This window comes from Ctenopharyngodon idella, chromosome 1, assembly GCF_019924925.1.
Source record: "Ctenopharyngodon idella isolate HZGC_01 chromosome 1, HZGC01, whole genome shotgun sequence".
NCBI classification, from domain to species: Eukaryota; Metazoa; Chordata; class Actinopteri; order Cypriniformes; family Xenocyprididae; genus Ctenopharyngodon; species Ctenopharyngodon idella.
The window spans coordinates 32,530,260-32,549,830 of NC_067220.1; the positions used below are offsets into that span (position 1 = coordinate 32,530,260).

Below are 19,571 nucleotides of genomic sequence, written 5' to 3' on the forward strand. Positions count from 1 at the left end.
TATATGTTTTTATGTTTTATTTAGTGACATAACTAACACAACAAAAGCAAATAATAGATACAAAATAATAATACAAAAAATAATAACAATAATAATAATAATACATTTAAAAAATTAATTTTATATATTTTTAAAAATGAATTATATGCAGTATATAGTATTTTTTCTTGCTGTGGTGCTCCTTACGCATCCAATGCTTCCATACTGATAAAGCTTGAATTTAAAGTTTGGCCATCAACATTTCTTTTTAACCAACAACACCTATGAATATGATATTCACCTAAAATGATAAATAAATTAAGAACAAAACAAATGTTCTTTTCTGCGGGTTTGTCATTAAAAATACATAAATAAAAAAGAAACATTTATCTGTAACACTTTACACCAAGGTTCATTAGTTAAACATTAGTTAATGTATTAACTAACATGAACTAACCTTGAGCAATACGTTTGTTACTGTATTTAATAATCTTCATTAACGTTAGTTAATGAAAATACAGTTGTTCACTGTTTGTTCATGTTAGTTCACAGTGCATTAATGTTAACAAGATTTTAATAATGTATTTAGTAAATGTTGAAATTAACATTAACAAAGATTAATAACTGCTATATGAGTGCAATTCATTATTAGTTCATGTTAACTAATGAACCTTATTGTAAAGTGTTACCCATTTATCTTACATAAAAAATATCAGCTCCAGAAAAACGTACTAGAACAATTTAGTACAAATACAGTTAAAGAAAAGATTATAAATACTCTCAGCATTCAAATGACAAAACACACATGGAAAATCATTATCTTATTTATTTTTTATAACCTGCTTTGTTAAGCCATGATGTGTAACTGTTTAATGTAAACCCTGTCATTCTGAACCGCTGCTGCAGCGCCATCTATTCTCAACGTTTCTACAATATTCTACATCTTCAAGAAGAATGGAGGAACTTGCTATCAAGCTCAGAGCGGATGGCATTCAGAAAAAAGTAATATCTCCCGGAAAGGGGGAACTTTCAACGTTTCCCAATGGAACAAAGGTAATGTAACGTTCAGGACACATTTTACATTGATGAAATGTCGAGACGGAGAACAAATGAATTATTCTTTAACGTGTCGAACTCTACAGATAGCGAGCTAGCTAGATTCGCCAGTTTTGACGTATAATATGGGCCTGAATTGAAAATAGCCCAAAAGTCGTGCAGTGTGGCATGTCAAGTATATATCGCAATAGTACTGTGAGGATTTTAACTGGTTTATGAGCTGTTTTTACAAGCAGACCCAAGGTATTCAGATTTAGCCGTTAGCTAAACATCGGGATGGATACCTGATGCTAGAGTAGACCATGAAGGCGGTCTCACAGACAAGATGTGTGCTTATCTGTTTGAATTTTTGGCACTGAGAGGGGAGAAAAAAAGGTTCTTCTCTTCTGAGTGACATCTGAACGTACTACGTAGTCCTTAATAACACCGTTTTAACGGCAACATTATATAGCCACTGGCTACATTATAGAAAATAATATTAAACCTGTAAAGCCAGCCTGACATGAAAAAATAGTCAGCCTTTTGACAAAATATAGAAGAAAAAAAGGAGTTTGCATATGTGGGCAATAGTAAGTGAAAAATAAAATGTGAACAACATAGCTGTCTATTTTTTGCATTGAGAGCTTGTTGGTCTCAAAATTTAGAAATATATAATCAAATCCAATCAGAGGATTTAAATTAAATGCTTTATAACAAATAAATATTCTTTTATTTATTTATTTCTCTCTCAAAAGGTCCAGTTTCATTACCGGACTAGCCTTTGTGATGGCACTGTGTTGGATGACTCCAGGACAATGGGAGGTCACAGTAAACCTATGGAGCTCATACTGGGGAAGAAGTTCAAGCTTCCTGTGTGGGAGCAAGTAGTTACCACTATGAGAGAGGGTGAAATTGCTGAATTCACCTGTGATGTGAAGGTTAGTGACCTGTCTGGCCATTAATTCTTTTCTGCCTTATAGTCATATGTAAACATCAATGAATAATTACGTTTTATTCTTAAAAACATTTATTTTTTAAGATTTTTTTCAGCTCAGAACTCGCTGATTTGTTTTTGTTTCTACTGTAATAGCACACAGCTCTCTACCCCATGGTTTCTCTGTCACTACGCAACATCAGCCAAGGAAAAGACCCACTGGAAGGACAGAGACACTGCTGTGGAGTAGCTCAGGTTCACGCGCATCATTCCATTGGTCACCACGATCTGGATAAGTTGCAGGCCAATCCTCAGCCTCTAGTTTTTACTCTGGAAATGCTACAGGTGAGAAACAGTAGCATGATCTCATTTTTGGAGGTGCAGTTGTACAGGAGAGTGGACAGATATGCTCTTACAACCACATGAACAGCCTCGTAACTAAAAAATTTTTTCCGTTCCATGTGCATACTATGGTGTTAACTGAGCTATAATGTACATTGTTACTAATTTAACAACAAAAAATAAGTAGCTGTTGGTATTTGCCATTTAATCTTTTGGGGTTTTTTTTACATTGATTCATGATTCTGTGTCCTCATCTTCCCAAGGTCTTGCCCCCTGGTTCCTTCCAGTTGGAAATATGGGCGATGACAGATGATGAGAAACTGGAGGCCATACCACAGATCCATGAAGAGGGAAATGCACTCTTCAAGAGTGGAGAAGTTGCAGCAGCTGCTGATAAGTACTACAATGCTATAGCCTGTCTGAAGAGCTTACAGATGAAGGTTAGCCTTAATAGTTGCTAAGAATTAAAACTTACACCTTACCCTTTTTGAAGAACATGTTGCATGCAAGATATCAGGGGTGGTTTTCTGAACAAAATGAAGCCATTTGAAACCAACAGTATGGCTATACGTTTAATAGTATTTGGTCACAATTTCTGTTTCTTTCGATTGATTAAAGCTGCAGTCCATAACTGTTTTTTTGGTTAAAAAAAAATATCCAAAATCAATATTTTGAGCCAGTGTTCAAAACTATCTCCTTACCTTAACCCGATTCACAGCGGTAAGCTTGTAATAATGTTTTATAATAAAATCGGTACTGGTGGGTTTCCACGAGAAATTCGAGCATACAGCCGTTCATCTTTGCGTCATTACCCACATAAAGATGATAATTCCGCAAATAACTGCAATTGCAGGTTTCAAACAGAGATGGCGACAAAGAGGAAAAACTTACGGACTGCAGCTTTAAGCAAAATCATCTGGGATATTGGCCCGCCGCTTATTTATCCTGAAAACCTTTTTGTCATTTGACATTTCCGTTATCTTGCGTTGGTAACAAGCCTCCATGAGATTTCATGCTTAGAGATTTAAATCCCTCAATTTGAGCTTTTCACTTAAATAGAAACATTTTCCTTTCAGTATTTTACTTAATTGAACATGCTTTCTCTGCACTGCAAAAAAGCACTGGTGATCTGAAATCACCTTCATGAGCATCACTTGTGGCTAAATCTGCAAGCAAACCTTCTCAGTGACAAACCAAACATGAATTTCACCCATGTTGTGTGTGATTGCTGAATATATGCACTTGTACAACCTCTGTGCTACAATATAAAGCCTTTTTTTTGTTGTTTTAATAGAAAAACATTAACATAATTTGGAAATATTGTAATTAATATTAGGAATTTCACTGTTTTAACTTTTGAAAGAAGCTTCTTAACATTTTACCAGTTTTTATAATGAAGAGTGTTAATGTGTATGATAAATATAATGAATCAGGAAACAAATGGGGGGAAAAAAACTGTGTTGTTCTCTTGATTTGTGCTTTCTAAAGGAATTTCTCAAATGAGATTAAATAATCATGAGATTATCAATGCCAAATAATTGTTATCATGAGTTTACATTACCTTTGTATAACAATTATAATAAACTGTTGGCAAGTGCTACACTATAGTTCATCTTTTGCTTAAAACATATATTCCCTGTTCAAAGGAGCGTCCGGGTGATGAGCATTGGATCAAGCTAGATCACATGATCACTCCTCTCCTCCTCAACTACTGCCAGTGCAAGCATATATTGTGCCAATACTATGAGGTTTTAGACCACTGCTCTTCTATCATCAACAAGTACGAGGGTAAATATCAAAACAAGTACAAAAATCACATGCAGTTCTTTATAACTACCTACTGATTACAAATCTAGCTGTATTTACAGCTAGGCATCTCAAAGAAGCATTTTTTTTCTTTTCACTTTGAGGGAATTAAAAGCTGCACTAATATATATATTAATATACTAATATATTCTTTACAAACAAGCTACTGTTAACTTGAGTACAGTTTATACTGTTTTATTGCATTTCAGATGCCCATACTCAGTCTTGTCTTTCTCCCAGATAATGTGAAGGCATATTTCAAACGAGGGAAAGCTCATGCAGCGGTATGGAATGAAGTCGAGGCAAGAGCTGACTTTGCCAAAGTGATTGCATTGGACCCATCACTTGAAACTTCAGTTGCAAAGGAGTTGAGATCAATGGAGGAACGCATTCGGGAAAAACAGAAAGAGGAGAAGGGACGCTACAAAAACCTGTTCAACTACAGCGACAAAGCCTCTGCTGCAGCTACCACGGTTAGTTTAATCTTAAAAGCAGCCTATAAAGAATCTAACTTAGGGTGAATATTGTTAAACAACAACAACAAAAGCTTCTCAGTTAACCTGTGCTATTTTCCTCTCTTTTCAGGGCTGAAACAAAGATGAACATACAATTTTCCATTTATAAGGAGATATGCACTGTCAGGTTTGAGCACATGCACTCTGATAAATGTATCCCTCACAAGTTTACTTAACCCATCATCCCCCCCCTTATTGTTCATCATGTTTTATTGGTAAATTGATAGACAAATGACGAGTGTATCCAGTGCATAGCTTTGAATGGCCTGGCCATCCATTTATCCCTGAGAGTTACCCATCATTTGTTGAAGAATGCTCATTTTCATTGAGTTTCCAGCAGGATCTGCAACTCCTGTGAACCAGAAATGGGTAAATACCAGCCTTGTATATTCATTTTTGGATATAGCTGATGAAAATTCTCATCGAACTTCATAACCATGAGCATTATGGTCAGTGCTCTTTAATAAGGGCAGTCTGAATGAAACAAAGCTGAAAGACAATCTGAAGATGATAAAATGGGATTTCTATGACTATATCCTCCCACCCACAATTTGATTATTCTTTTGTATTTATCATGTGTATTAATTTTATTGCTATTACCCTTATTGTTTTTGTATGTATACTATATTTTAATCTTCAAAGATAAAGGAAATAAATGAAATGTCAGGCATTAGATGGCCTGTGAAATAAGTGAAAGACACATTGTTAACACTGTGATAGCACATGTAAAAGAATACCTTTCCCCCATCAGTGAAACGTGTAGTTCACATTGTGTAGTTAATTAATGAAATTGTCACAGTTAAACCTATATATGTCACTACAAATAAAAGGATATTTTCAAAATGCTTTTTAAATACATGTTGCTGCAGCTATTCTGCATTTATAATGTGACTGAAGCCAAATAAAATTATTTACCCCCATTTGTACACAAGCACTTCTTGCATGCAGTGGAATTAAATCTGACAAATTGCTTGATTTAATTTTTTTTATTTAAATACAGAATTGCAAAAATTGGGCTTAAAAAATTTCTATTCTAATCGTAGTAACACTACATGAGGTGTACATCTGGGAGATAGCTATGCATGATGGACAAAGGTCAATAAGAAAGATAGAAAGAGATGGTTTTGTAAATAGCTTGGCAGAGAGAAGGAGCATGTCTGTGAGAAACAGAACAATGAGGAGACAAGTACCAGAGGGAGGGAGGGAGGATGGGTGAGTGTGTGTGTTATGTGCGAGCACTTCGCTCTGTCTCCGCTAGACACTCCCTGACAAGAGCACGTGCGTGGATGATACCTAAAGGAAGACAGAAACACATATCAGACATTTCAAACAAGTAAACATTTAACTGTATTACAAAAAAATGTGCAAAAGAGCTTGGGTTAATGTTTTGATGCATGACAGACCGTTTGCTAATGGACCAAGCAGCAGATTGTAAATTATTATCTTAGTTTGTATGCATACTAATTTTTTATCCTTGAAAGGAAAAGTAAATAATTTAAATTATATATAGAAAATGTCGTCAGGTATTAGATGGCAACCTTTATATGTAATGCAACTTCAATAATTAATCTGAAATATATCTGTAGTACAAATAAGTGGCCTATTTACACTGTAATAATGCATATTGTATTTATAAATATGCTGAACACTTCACTTTTTCTATGTTGTTTTATGAGTGATAAACACCACCATTAACCTAGGGGTAGCTTATTAGAAAAGACTCTTTGCTGACAAAAGAAACATTGCAAGTCTGATCCCATGTAAAGAAGTGAAAAACAGAGTGAACTCTATCACGACTGCCCTTCGGCTCACATTACTCCAGGGGGATAAACGTCACTGACTGTTACAAATGTGCTGCGTTCACTTTATTCAGAAGGGTGTGGAGTACCTCTCTTCAGTCTCTCCATGGCACTTTTGCTGCCAGCGTAGGTAGGACGAATTTCACGGCTCATCTCCTCAATGACGGAGAGCAGCTCACTATACGTAGATCCCTGGGACACTTTGACCGGCTACAGAAAACAAGATAGTTGTGCAGAAGTCTGAGTGATAGCCTCTTTACTAAAAGGTACATATACTCTGTCTAAACGTTTGGAATTAAGACTTTTTAATGTTTTTGAAAGAAGTATATTATGCTCACTAAGGCTGCATTTATTTGCTCAAAAATACAGTGCAAACATAAATAGTGTGAAATATTGTCAATATAAAATAAGTTTTTTGTATTTTAATATATTAAAATGTAATTTATTACTCTGAGGGCAAAGCTGAATGTTCAGCATCGTTACTCCAGTCTTCAGTGTTACATGATCCTTCAGAAATTAATCTAATATTCTGATTTGCTGCTCAAGAAACATTTATTTTTATTATTAATACTAAAAAAAGGTTTTTTTTTGCTGCTTAGTATTTTGTGGAAACCATGATACACTACCAGAGTTTGGGGTAAGATTAAAAAAAAAACAACAGGAATTAATACTTTTATTCTATAAGGATGCATTAAATTGATCAAAAGTGACAGTAAAGACATCTATAATGTTAAAGATTTTTTTTTTTTTTAAATGAAAACTGTTCTCTTAAACTTTCAATTCATCTAAGAATCCTGAAAAAAAAGTCATCACAATTTTCAAAAAAATATTAAGCAGCAAACTGTTTAACATTGATAATAAGAATCATTATTGAGCATCAACAACAGTTTATGCTAATTAGCTGCTCAGTTATCATTTTGTGACACTGAAGACTAGCATAATGGCCGTTTAAAATTCAGGAATAAATTACATTTAAATATATTAAAATCTATTAAAATAGAAATTCTCTTTTAAATTGTAATATTTCACAATACGTTAAAAAAATTACTGTTTTACTGCATTTTTCATCAAATAAATGCAGTTGAGACGATCATAAAAGATCTCTTTCAATAACATTTAAATATATATATATATATATATTTAAATATACACACACACCAAATAAAACATACAAGATCAATTTTGGGAATAATTTCAAGATTGAAAATAAGTAAAAGCCCAATGTTATCAAAAACTTAACTTACTTGTACAAAGCCCATTGATGGTGGCCCAAAATCGCTAAATGCTGGTCTAAAGTTAGATGAGGAGGCCAGAGACGGAGATGAGCCGCATGATCCTAAAACCAGAGAGCAACAGGACCAATCACAAATCAAGGAAATGTCAAAAGGCCAAATTCAACCAATGATATCTCGCCACCCAGTGTGTGTATGGAAGGAAGTGAGGAGAGAGACACAGCCAAGATTGGATGCACTGATGTGATGGCTTCATTGGCTTGGCACATTCACAAATGGGTAAGAAAACGGTTAGCTTTTAAGCATAAACGCGGTGGGGTGCGGTTTAGCGCCACACTATTCCACATTTATGTAATGAGCAAGACAGATGGCTATGGCTCCTTTAACTCCTCCCCCTTTATCCGTGCCTCTGACCTCTTTTACAGTAGGTTCATTGACCCCTTTCCTCGGGATTAAAAACGGTGCATTTTTGAAAAGGTGATGGAAACTAATACTTCAGATGCGAAAAATGTATGTAAAAAAAGCATGAATGAAGAGAGAGCACAATGAAACTCACCTGGTGGAGTGTGGTTGGAGCTGGTGGGTGCGGGGGCGATCGGCTTGTAACTCATATTTACACCGCCGTCGACTGTAGCCTCGCTTGATGAAAAGTTTCTGCTTATCTTCTGAATGTAATCTCAATGGGCTTATGTATCTGAAGCAGGAACGATGCTTACCTAATGTAAACACACAGAGTAGATATATAGATACGTATAAGAGGTGTGAGAGACATGATAAAGGCTAGCGGACAGAAAAGACCGTCCCCTCTTAACTTAACCGGCTTCAAACCCTGACTTGTCTATTTAAATCGCCTGCAATTGATAGACTTTTCCTCTATTTTCTGCTAGAGTAGAACAACGACACCTTTCATATAAATGCGAAGATTTCTGTGTAATAAAGAGTGGGGGATGTCTAGTGGTATATGAAAGGTAAATTTAACTATACCCACCTCTTCCGCGAACTCGCTCGACAGCGACACGCGCTAAGTATCCAACAAGCCGACAAATGAAACAAACAACAACAACCGTGAACACTTCGCGATATGTTGGACAGTTAAAGATGGTTTCTGGTCGCCGGTTTACACTTGTTCGAGGAGGTAAATGGGGAATATAACGCACGGGAATAGTTTCACTACACGGAGGTGTCGGTTCTTCTCCTCTCTTCCTGCGCGTGCTAGCCTGCTATGTTATTTTCCCATGATACTCGGCAAAAAGAGTGACTGCGTCATCAGGCACGCGCCTTTGCCCTCTCAGTCTTCCACAATGAAGATTCCATTCTGGAATTTTCTTGTTGAGGTGTTTGGAGAGAGTTTGCAATAATGAGCTTTTGAAAATGCTAATATTTTTAAATATATATATATATATATATATATATATAATTTTTTTATTTTTTATTTTAGAATAAAATATAATAGAATGGCATAGAGTAAATTCCATGCATTATTGTGTGCTGCTATGCAAGTATTCACTACTGCATGCAATGTATAATACAATATGCATTAAACAACACAATGTCCAATCTACATTAAAAAAGGTTTGTTAAAATAGTAGAATATGGTTATTTTAAGGTGGTTTATTGGGCACTCTGACAGCTGTCAGATGTTCTTTATTGATGGATGTTTTAGCTGTTGATGATATCAGGCTTCTGTCTGAGGGGAGCTGCTGTAATGTGCTGAGTTAGATGGATCCATGGTAATCTTTTTATGCGTATTGGTGTGTTAGATGTGCTAGGGGGAGATCTGTAGCTACGATATTTGAAGCTTTAGAGACAATGTGTTAACTATAATATCTTTGCTATACTAATAGGCAATGATCACCAGTTTAAAAAGGTTCTGACTGGTTTCCGAATTTCCTTAATTGTCTGACGAAGTTGAGTTTTTAATGAGGTGGTCTGTATTGATTTGTCTACAAAAATATCTAGGAATTTGCAGTCTGTTACAGTAATTTGTTGGACATTGATGCATTGGGAGTTTGGTCTGCAGGTAAAGCAGCTGAGAACCACTAATGTATAGGCTACTTCATAGTAAGTGCCAGATTGCAGCAGTCTTCTTTCATCTATTTAAGCACCTCCCCTAGTCACGTATAGACAGAAAGCACTTAGATGCTGAAATCAGATCTGCTTCTAAATGATTCATGGTATGCATACTGTGGAGTCCATTATTTGCTGTCATATTGAAGTTACTGGTTGCCAGAGAAATTGTTGTAACTTGTGTTATGCATCATCTAGTTTAATCTGTAGGGAAATAAAGGACACAAATACAGCTTTAGCTCATCTTAATGTAAAGTAATGACCAATGTCAGTGAAGCTTGATAGGCCTACTTGTGTCTAACGCAAGACACAGAAGCCATTCATTCAAAGAATTGCTGCGTCATTACCACATACACTATATTGCCAAAAGTATTGGGACACCCCTCCAAATCATTGAGTTCAGGTGTTCCAATCGCTTCCATGGTCACAGGTGTATAAAATGAAGCACCTAGGCATACAGACTGCTTCTACAAACATTTGTGAAAGAATGGGTCACTCTCAGGAGCTCAGTGAATTCAAGCGTGGTACCGTGATAGGTTGCCACCTGTGCAATAAGTCCATTTGTGAAATTTCCTTACTACTAAATATTCCACGGTCAACTGTTAGTGGTATCATAACAAAGTGGAAGCAATTGGGAACAACAGCAACTCAACCACGAAGTGGTAGGCCATGTAAAATCGCATGCTGAGGCGCACAGTGCACAGAAGTCGCCAACTTTCTGCAGTCAATAGCTACAGACCTCCAAACTTCATGTGTCCTTGAGATTAGCTCAAGAACAGTGCGTAGAGAGCTTCATGGAATGGGTTTCCATGGCCGAGCAGCTGCATCCAAGCCTTACATCACCAAGTGTAATGCAAAGCGTCGGATGCAGTGGTGTAAAGCACGCCGCCACTGGACTCTAGAGCAGGAACTTGACTGGCCTGCAGTCCTGACCTCAATCCGATAGAACAACTTTTGGGATGAATTAGAGCGGAGACTATGAGCCAGGCCTTCTCGCCAACATCACTGCCTGACCTCACAAATGTGCTTCTAGAAGAATAGTCAAAAATTCCCATAAACACACCCCTAAACCTTGTGGAAAGCCTTTCCAGAAGAGTTGAGGCTGTTATAGCTGCAAAGGGTGGGCCAACTCCATATTAAACCCTATGGATTAAGAATGGGATGTCATTAAAGTTCATGTGCATGTAAAGGCAGGCGTCCCAAAACTTTTGGCAATATAATGTATTTCACTTTACCCACATGTTTTCATTGCCGAGATAATCTGTGCGTTTTCAAGCTTGCTTTACATGCAGATGAAGCACAATATTGCTGATATGGCATTTAACTTATACAAGTTAATAGGCTGTAGCAAAACAGGAAGAGGTGTGATAAAAAACAAAAGATTGCAGTAATTAGCACATTTTTTAAAATCATCTTAATGCAAGGACAAACAGTGGTATGATCTGACGGTTACATGCTACTTTTAGTTGTTTTATTGGACTCTTGAGGCCTCCTCTAATGGGACAGTCCAAGCTAAAGCACTGACTGGCTGCATCAGAGCTGCTGATTCTGAAGTCAGTCCTTCATGCAGCATTTCACTGTGCTGTGCGGGACAGAGGAGCGTTTGGATTTCGACTCTGCTAACAGCCATGCATCTTACAAACGATAAATTTTCTTCCATCCGAAAGTGTCTTTTGGTAACTTTACTATTCATTTGTTCATTTCAACTGTCACGATCAAAGCGAATATTCAAATGTCCTTCAGGATGCACTTGCACGACAGATTCAATCATTTGTGTCGGTTCGTCTCTCATCCCGCGGACTATACCGAGTGACATCAACTCTCTGTAAGTGCATTATTATGTTGTCGTAACATATTTTTGAGCGAAAATCCTTATAATTGTACAGTATCAAACATAAAGTGTAGTGCGACACTCAAGCTTATAAAATACTTGTGTTCTCGAAACTGAACCCGCATCGCAGTGTGCAAAACAATAAAGGAAGTGTCATATTTATTAATTTATTATTATTATTATTTTTTTAGGAGTATTGTTAATTGCAGTTTCCCAGAAATCAAGGAAGCTATGTTCTCGCTCATGCCCTCACTGCAGTTAATGTAAGTGACTGCTGCATCACTTTATTAAATTTACCTGTTTAACTGCATTAGAAAACATAGGGATGTGTCAAATACAAGGCATGCTTTGTTATGTTGGAAAATAATTTCTGTACTACGGGTATCAATTATGATACTTCATGCTCATGGTATTTTCTGGTATCATGGTATTTTCTTTTTTTCTCTTCTTAGTCTCCTTAGTTCTAATTCATTTTCTGAAATAAAGGAGGATGCATTCTCAGGGCTTCCTCATCTTGAGTATTTGTAAGTATTTGGACAGCTTTTATGCAATTAAATTTATGATAAAAGATGATCACTTCTTTACAGCATATATATTGACTAACTAATATCCACATATTTGTTGGATGTCTGGACCCTTTAACCAATATCCCTGCAGAGTGATTGACCAAAATTTTTGGTGATGCACATTTTGTCTCATTTTATTTCTCCAACCAGATTTATTGAGGGCAACAAAATTGAAGAGATAAACAAATATGCCTTCAGAGGACTTCGGGATGTTACACATCTGTGAGTATATAACATGAAGCAAGGAAAGGCTAAGTCATTGCAGAATGCATAATTAATTTAGATTACATAGATTTATGGTAGGCATCATATAAAATATTTAATTGAGTAGGTCATTTTTCGTTTAATATTTAATTTTATTGTCACTACATAATGTGATACATAATGCACTTTCCTAATCTAGATGTCTAATAAACTTGGCATTGTGTACTACAACAATTGTTTGCTCTTTGATGAATGCTTTGTTCATCTTTTGTAAGTCACTTTGGATAAAAGTGTCTGCTAAATGTATGAAAGTAAATGATACACTGCTGACTGCTGTTGTCTTGAGTATTATTATAAGGTACATTGGTGCTTAAAAATCCTGATTTATTTTACATAAGTATAAACTATAAATAAAGTCTTTTGCCCATGGGTATTGATTCATTTCCTCTCTGTTTTTACAGATCATTAGCAAACAACAATATAAAAACATTGCCCAGAGGTCTTTTTTCTGATCTGCGCTCTTTGATTGAACTGTGAGTTCTTCAGTTTATTATTTGCAAATGTGCACATGTAATCAACATATTACCAAGACAACCACTTACATATATATGCTAAATAGTTGGGAAACAATGATATTGCAGTCGCATAATGTAAGTGTTTTTGTAACTTGTGTTTTAATTATTTCGTGTCTAATAAACAGAGACCTGCGAGGGAACATGTTCCAGTGTGACTGTGAATCCATGTGGTTGATGCTGTGGTTGAAACGATCCAATGCCACAATCACAGATGTTTACTGTGCCAGTCCATCTGGCATGAAGGGTGTCTTATTAAAGGATGTCCCAGAAAAACACAGCAAGTGTGTCTCCACAGGTAACTACATTTCAGATATCTATACTTGCTCAGATATCTCAGATTTCTTTCTGTTGAATTTTGGCAACAGGCATCTTGATAAATGCTGTGAAAAGGAAGTTGCGATTGCCTTTTCTTCCTTATTGTGAAACGGCTTCTTGAACAAGAAAAACTGTCTGGTGGGACCTGAATTTTTTTCATTTTGAGTTGATTTGATTGTTGGACTGTTGTTGTTTGCTATTGCATGTGAGTGACACTCATGTGAGTGACAGGTTGTCCCGCCCTTGCGCCAGTAAACGTCATCAGAGAAGAGATGTCACTGCAAGAGGAAGGGAAAGTTATTTTGATTTAAAGAATATGAAGGCACATGAATTTTTTTAAAAAGTCATAATGTACATGGATAAATGTTTTATAAGAAAGGTTGACTTTAAAGGGTTAGTTCACCAAAAAAAGAAAATTCTGTCATTAAAGGATTAGTTCACTTTCAAATGAAAATTACCCCAAGCTTTACTCACCCTCAAGCCATCCTAGGTGTACATGACTTTCTTCTTTCTGATGAACACAGTCAGAGATATTTTAATAAATATCCTGACACATCCAAGCTTTGTTATGGCAGTGAGTGATACCAACAAGTATGAAGCTGAAGAAACTGCATCCATCCATCCACATCCATCTATCAAAAACGTACTGTACACGGCTCCGGGGGGTTAATAAAGGCCTTCTGAAGTGAATCGATGCATTTGTGTAAAAAAAAAAAAAAAAAAAAAGTGTGTATAATATATATATATATATGAGAAGTAAAATATTAGCTTCTGCCAGACCGCCTTCTGTATTAAAGTTATGAAAAAAATGGAACTGGTGTTACGTCAGTTAAGTTTTCTCCGTAAGTTCAATAGGGAAGGCGTAGGACTGCATGAGGCATCGCACTTTCTTCTTATGTTGAATACGGAAGGCAGTCTGGCGGAAGCTAGATATTTTACTTCATAACTTGTTAAATATGGATATATTTTTTTACTCAAATGCATCGCTTCGCTTCAGAAGGCCTTTATTAACCCCCCGGAGCTGTGTGAAGTACACGTTTATGATGGATGGATGTGGATGGAGGCACTTTCTTCAGCTCATACTCATTGGTCCCGCTCACTGCTATTATAAAGCTTGGAAGCGTCAGAATATTTGTTAATATATCTCAGATTGTGTTCATCAGAAAGAAGAAAGTCATATATACCTAGGATGCTTGAGGGTGAGTAAAGCTTGGGGTAATTTTCATTTTAAAGTGAACTAATCCTTTAATTACTCACCCTCATGTTGTTCCAAACCTGTAAGACCTTCGTTCATCTTTGGAACACAAATCAAGATATTTTTGATTAAATCTGAGAGCTCTCTGACCCCTCCATAGACAGCAATTTAATTACCACTTTCAAGGTCCAGAAAAGTACTAAAGACATTGTTAAAATAGTCCATGTGACTGCAGTGGTTCAACTAGTGTTGTCGTGGTACCAAAATTCCAGTAGTCGGTACCAATACCAGTAAAATTTTACGGTTCTCAGTACCAATTTCGGTACCACAGGAAAATCAGTTGGAACTATTTTACTCTTATTTAACTAGCCTATTTTTAAAAACATATTAAATATGATGGTTATCATATATAAAAATTTGGAGTGTGTGTGTGTGTGTGTATGTATGTTTGTGTGTATATATACCTCAATAAAAAAATGCTCAAACATCCATTTTGAAACAGATGTGCATGTTTATTTTAGCTATTCCTTCAGTGAAACAACACACTACAGCCTGTAAAACTATGAAATAAATATCAGTAAATAATGGTAACCTAAATAATAAGAAAGTTAAATATTATTCTAAAAAAACATTTGTTTTATATTTCCACACAAAGATGCGTCATACAGCCGCTCTGCTCTTTGAGAGGAATGTGGGACACGAGCAGGAAAGAGACCGTTTCTCTTTAATAATATCTTCATGTTATCTCCTGATGTTACAAGCAACTGACACTTATTGTAAAAGGTCTGAAGAGCGAGTTTTATCTGCAGACATTCAGGCTATGTTTGATTTTGCGCTGCCAGAGAAAGCGAAAGTAAAAATCACTGGCGTGTGTGAAACGTGCTATACAAATAAACTAGACGCGCCTTATAAAGTATAATAACAAGCACAAACTGTGTTAAATAGAAATTGATGTGCAAGCAAAAAGGTTTCTGTCCTACAGTATTTTTTCTACTTTACCACAGTAAAGAATGCGAATATAATAGGCCTAAAAGCGAAGGAAAGGAAGAAACGTTTATAATCCCCTGTGTGAGTAAAGATTTGGATAAAGAAACAGATTCCATGTTCAGTGGAATAACTAATGGAATATTGTTAAATTCTCTGCTAATCGGGTGACCAGATCGCGATTCACAAAACAGAATACAAAGCTGACAAAGCTTAAAAGTATTGACTCTCGTACCTCTCTCATTTGGCATGTACCAAAATGTTTCCATGGCTGCGATGTCGCATTTAATTGTTAACTAGCCTATTTCTTCTGTAAACAAAGCTTTGTGCTTTACTCGTGTCATATTCACGTAAAATACTGGCACAGCCCTATCAGTGGGTACCGAATATACCCGGATTCTCGGTACTACCAGTACTACAGAAATGCTGGTATTGTCACATTTTCAAAATTTCAGTACCAACTTGGTACTGAAGTACCGGTACTTTTGACAACAGCAGGTTCAACCTTAATGTTATGAAGCGACGAGAATACTTATTGTGCGCAAAAACAAAAATAATGACTTTATTCAACAATATCTTCTCTTCTGTCTCATTCTCGTACGCTGTTTACGTTCAGCGCTTCCAGGTTCTACATCAGAATGCCGACTATTGGATGATGCTGTTCACGTGAGCAGCTTGATGCATGTGATGCTGACGCAGGAGCCGGCCAATACTGAATCAGCGTTCTGACGTAGAACACAGAAGCGCACAAAAAGTATTCTCGTCACTTCATAAAATTAAGGTTGAACCACTGTAGTCACATGGACTATTTTAACGATGTCTTTGGTACCTTTCTGGACCTTGAAAGTGGTTGTTAAATTGCTGTCTATGGAGGGGTCAGACAGCTCTCGGATTTCATCAAAAATATCTTAATTTGTGTTCCGAAGATGAACGAAGGTCTTACGGGTGTGGAACGACATGATAATTATTGACAGAATTTTCATTTTTGGGTGAACTAACCCTTTAAAGAAATTGTGATTTGTTCACACTTGTCACTATGTCTGTTTTCTTTTCCCTTCAGAATTTGTTCAGCATCAGATAGTGAATACTCAATCCATGTCAGCAGACATCTTCTCTCACAAAGATGATATATATGTTGCTATAGCAGTTCCAAATTCAGACAGCTGCATGATCATGGAATGGGATCACATTGAGACACAATTCAGGCCGTTTGATGACATCACAGGTTTGACACTGTTAGCTCCATAATCATTTGTCATATTTCATAAGTATGAAAGAGTATAGAATTTTATTTTAAATTTTTAATATATTCTATTTCAGGACGGTCTGTTGTTGGGTGCAGGTCTGTTCTGATCAACGAGCAGGCATTTGTCATTGTCTCCCAGCTCTTCGATGGCTCCCTTGTCTACAAATATGACCAAACACAGAATAAGTTCACCAAGTTTCAGGCAGTTGAAATGCTTAATGTGTCCAAGCCAAATGACATTGAAGTCTTCCAGATTGGAGATGACTGGTTCTTCCTTATTGTGGACAGTTCCAAAGCTGGAATGACAACTCTGTTTAAATGGAACGAAACTGGTTTCTACCCATATCAGTTCCTTCATGAGTGGTTTCGTGATACCGATGCAGAGTTTTTTGATTTAGATGGCAAATCTTTTCTCATACTAGTGAGCCGCTCACAGGTTCCTGTTATCTACCAATGGAACAAGAGCACCCAGAAGTTCGTTCTCCATGATGAGATAGCAAATATGGACGACATTGTCAGCGTGAAGGCCTTTAGGATTAATGATGTTCTTTACCTTGCCCTCGCCTGCTACATCGGTGACTCAAAAGTCATGAAGTGGACCGGCAAACACTTTGAAGAAGTACAAGGCTTCCCTTCACGTGGTGCCACGGTATTACAGCCCATCATGTTCAAAGACCAGCACTATTTGATTCTGAGCAGTGATTATTCTTTCTCCCAGATCTTCAGATGGGATGAGGAGAACCAGGGTTTTATCAAGTTCAGGGATGTGTATGTTCAATGGCCACGCTCATTCACAGCACTGTCCACAGACCAGCGCGATTTTGTGCTAGCCACCAGTTTCAAAGGCAAAACCAAGGTTTTTGAACATATTTCAGTGGATTATAGCAAATGAGGCATATGCTATTGTTCGTTCCACCTGGGCAAATGCTAAAACAAAACTCTATTCTTTAATATATATATACATTTAACCTTAATATTTATGAATGTAATGTTTTGTCAACAGAAAGGCCGCAACCCAGTGCACATCTCGATTCTCTAGTCTTGCAAAAGCTATTTATGCAACATTTTCTATTAAAGTTTGAATAAATAATGCATTGCAGCTTAATTTATTCAGACATTGAAAATACCTGACTGTTTGATCATATCAGGGCACTTTAAAATATATCAGATTCACCAAAGATAGGGACTCCATCCAAAAGACTGAGGACTTAAGGGGATAGTTCACCCAAAAATGAAAATTCTGTCATTTACTCACCTTCAGGTTGTTCCAAACCTGTATTAATTTCATTTTTCTGCTGAACACAAAAGAAGATATTTTGAAGAATGTCGGTAACCAAAGAGTTAATGGGCACATTGACTTCTGTAGTATTTTTTTTTTTCTTTTTTTTTTTTCTTTTCTCCATACTATGGAAGTCAATGGGGCCCATCAACTGTTTGGTTACCCATACACTTACTACAAAATATTTTCTTTTGTGTTTAGCTGAAGAATGAAATTCATACAGGTTTGGAACATTTGACGGTGTGTAAATGATGACAGAATTTTCATTTTTGGGTGAACTATCCCTTTAAGCTTGTCAGCTTCAAGCTAATGTATCCTAATGAGCTGGTTTGACTTCATGCAAGCATGTTATTGGTGCTGACTAGTGCTATTATTCAGAAGAGACCCTCAATGTTATTGCCTTTGATGAATGAAAGCCTTAGATATGTTTTTTTTACATAACAGGATCCTTTTGTCAGTTTTATTACTGTAGCTGGCCGAGCAATATACTGAATGTACCTTTGAAAATATATTAACGATAATAAATAAAACAGCATCTTCTATTGATATGCTCATTCATTCTTGTTTGTTCTCATTCACAGCGTTTTCAGTTTCTTACAAAGAAGCCAAATGCATAAATGGTTTAGCAGCTTGTTTCGACTGCATCACTGTTCTATACTGTCAATATAAACAGAACATAATAAGAAATAAGCACATTAAAATGGACATTCCAGATGACACTTCACTCCTTGACAGTGAGAAACTGCTTATGTTCACAAGGATCACTTTACCAGCCAGTCAGCAGCATCATTCTTTGTGACAGAACACTTAGGTGTGATAAATAAGACCAAAGACAGCGTACTGCATCAGCAGAATGTCACAGATGTAAGGTAGACTAGAGGACTATATATGATATTGTCTGCTGTGCATTATGTGCACTTTAGTATTATTTACATTACATTACATGCTGTGTTATGCGAAATTATGGTTAAATTATCTATAAATGATAGATAGATAGGAGTTCAACCTTTTATTGTAAATCTCAAGAGCAGACTTATCAATATCAATCTAAATGTGGTTATAGCACAACAATAGATAGAAATATATATATATATATATATATATATATATATATATATATATATATGGGGGGGGGGGGGGGTGTTTTGAAAAGTTTTTTTTTTGTCTTTTTTTCCCTTTTGAAAATAAATCACAAACCATAGTGGAGCTATATACTAATTTTTGGCAGCTGCCTGTTACAGAAACATTTTTACAATAAATATTCTGATTTAACCTTGAGTTTTGAAGTATTAGACAGATTAGATAGCTTCGATATTTGCACCACTATTTACAATGACACTAATTATTAATTTCTAATAGGAATGCAAAATCATGCAAAATCAATCAGTAGTTATTGTTTTTTTTAATAGAATAACGAGACACAAACCTCTACATTCAATCACGTTTGCACCTATTTATTTTTGATCACAGTGCATACACAAACGTTTAGTCCCAAAGTGCGCACATTTTGAGAAATACAGGGCCGTACACAGGGTTTCATAATTACCGAGGTCACAAAATGTAGTTTACTAGTCTAGGGAGGTATGGGGGCATGCTCCCCCGAAAAAAATGTTGATTTCCTTGGAGTAGACATGTGCATTTTAAGACGTTTTAAGGCCAACAAATTG

At 36.2% G+C, this 19,571-nt stretch overlaps 3 protein-coding genes across 6 annotated transcripts; 2 read left to right on the forward strand and 1 right to left on the reverse strand.

Annotated features, from left to right (window-relative positions):
* Nucleotides 1-865: 865 nt before the first annotated feature.
* aip (aryl hydrocarbon receptor interacting protein) lies at nt 866-5,542 on the forward strand. The gene is made up of 7 exons (XM_051891141.1): nt 866-1,032; nt 1,770-1,952; nt 2,105-2,293; nt 2,554-2,730; nt 3,937-4,078; nt 4,337-4,569; nt 4,682-5,542. The coding sequence occupies exons 1-7, from the start codon at nt 934-936 to the stop codon at nt 4,685-4,687; spliced, it is 1,029 nt and encodes a 342-aa protein (XP_051747101.1). The 5' UTR covers nt 866-933; the 3' UTR covers nt 4,688-5,542.
* Nucleotides 5,543-5,582: 40 nt separating this feature from the next.
* On the reverse strand, nt 5,583-8,926 carry cdk2ap2 (cyclin-dependent kinase 2 associated protein 2). The gene is made up of 5 exons (XM_051891168.1): nt 8,631-8,926; nt 8,199-8,358; nt 7,655-7,746; nt 6,500-6,620; nt 5,583-5,904 (listed from the first exon to the last, which is right to left on the reverse strand). The coding sequence occupies exons 2-5, from the start codon at nt 8,251-8,253 to the stop codon at nt 5,837-5,839; spliced, it is 336 nt and encodes a 111-aa protein (XP_051747128.1). The 5' UTR covers nt 8,254-8,358; nt 8,631-8,926; the 3' UTR covers nt 5,583-5,836.
* On the forward strand, nt 7,753-18,448 carry lgi2b (leucine-rich repeat LGI family, member 2b). 4 transcript variants are annotated; one of them, XM_051891112.1, is made up of 8 exons: nt 7,753-8,119; nt 11,732-11,803; nt 11,993-12,064; nt 12,257-12,328; nt 12,772-12,843; nt 13,011-13,180; nt 16,440-16,604; nt 16,700-18,448. In XM_051891112.1, the coding sequence occupies exons 1-8, from the start codon at nt 8,010-8,012 to the stop codon at nt 17,515-17,517; spliced, it is 1,551 nt and encodes a 516-aa protein (XP_051747072.1). In that variant the 5' UTR covers nt 7,753-8,009; the 3' UTR covers nt 17,518-18,448. The 4 variants fall into 4 exon arrangements, with proteins under 4 accessions (XP_051747072.1, XP_051747081.1, XP_051747088.1 ...); XM_051891121.1 differs by having other exon boundaries at nt 7,753-7,921; XM_051891103.1 differs by lacking the exon at nt 7,753-8,119 and adding an exon at nt 9,130-11,534.
* Nucleotides 18,449-19,571: the final 1,123 nt, after the last annotated feature.

Excerpts from the sequence above, each read along its gene's own strand:
- aip (XM_051891141.1), top strand. The coding sequence starts at position 934 with ATGGAGGAACTTGCTATCAAGCTCAGAGCGGATGGCATTCAGAAAAAA. Across the intron at positions 1,033-1,769 it reads CGTTTCCCAATGGAACAAAG|GTCCAGTTTCATTACCGGAC; the intron begins GTAATGTAACGT and ends CTCTCTCAAAAG. Across the intron at positions 4,079-4,336 it reads TATCATCAACAAGTACGAGG|ATAATGTGAAGGCATATTTC; the intron begins GTAAATATCAAA and ends TCTTTCTCCCAG.
- cdk2ap2 (XM_051891168.1), bottom strand. The coding sequence starts at position 8,253 with ATGAGTTACAAGCCGATCGCCCCCGCACCCACCAGCTCCAACCACACT. Across the intron at positions 7,747-8,198 it reads CTCCAACCACACTCCACCAG|GATCATGCGGCTCATCTCCG; the intron begins GTGAGTTTCATT and ends CTCTGGTTTTAG. Across the intron at positions 6,621-7,654 it reads CATCAATGGGCTTTGTACAA|CCGGTCAAAGTGTCCCAGGG; the intron begins GTAAGTTAAGTT and ends TGTTTTCTGTAG.
- lgi2b (XM_051891103.1), top strand. The coding sequence starts at position 11,338 with ATGCATCTTACAAACGATAAATTTTCTTCCATCCGAAAGTGTCTTTTG. Across the intron at positions 11,535-11,731 it reads CCGAGTGACATCAACTCTCT|GAGTATTGTTAATTGCAGTT; the intron begins GTAAGTGCATTA and ends TTATTTTTTTAG. Across the intron at positions 12,065-12,256 it reads CTTCCTCATCTTGAGTATTT|ATTTATTGAGGGCAACAAAA; the intron begins GTAAGTATTTGG and ends TTCTCCAACCAG.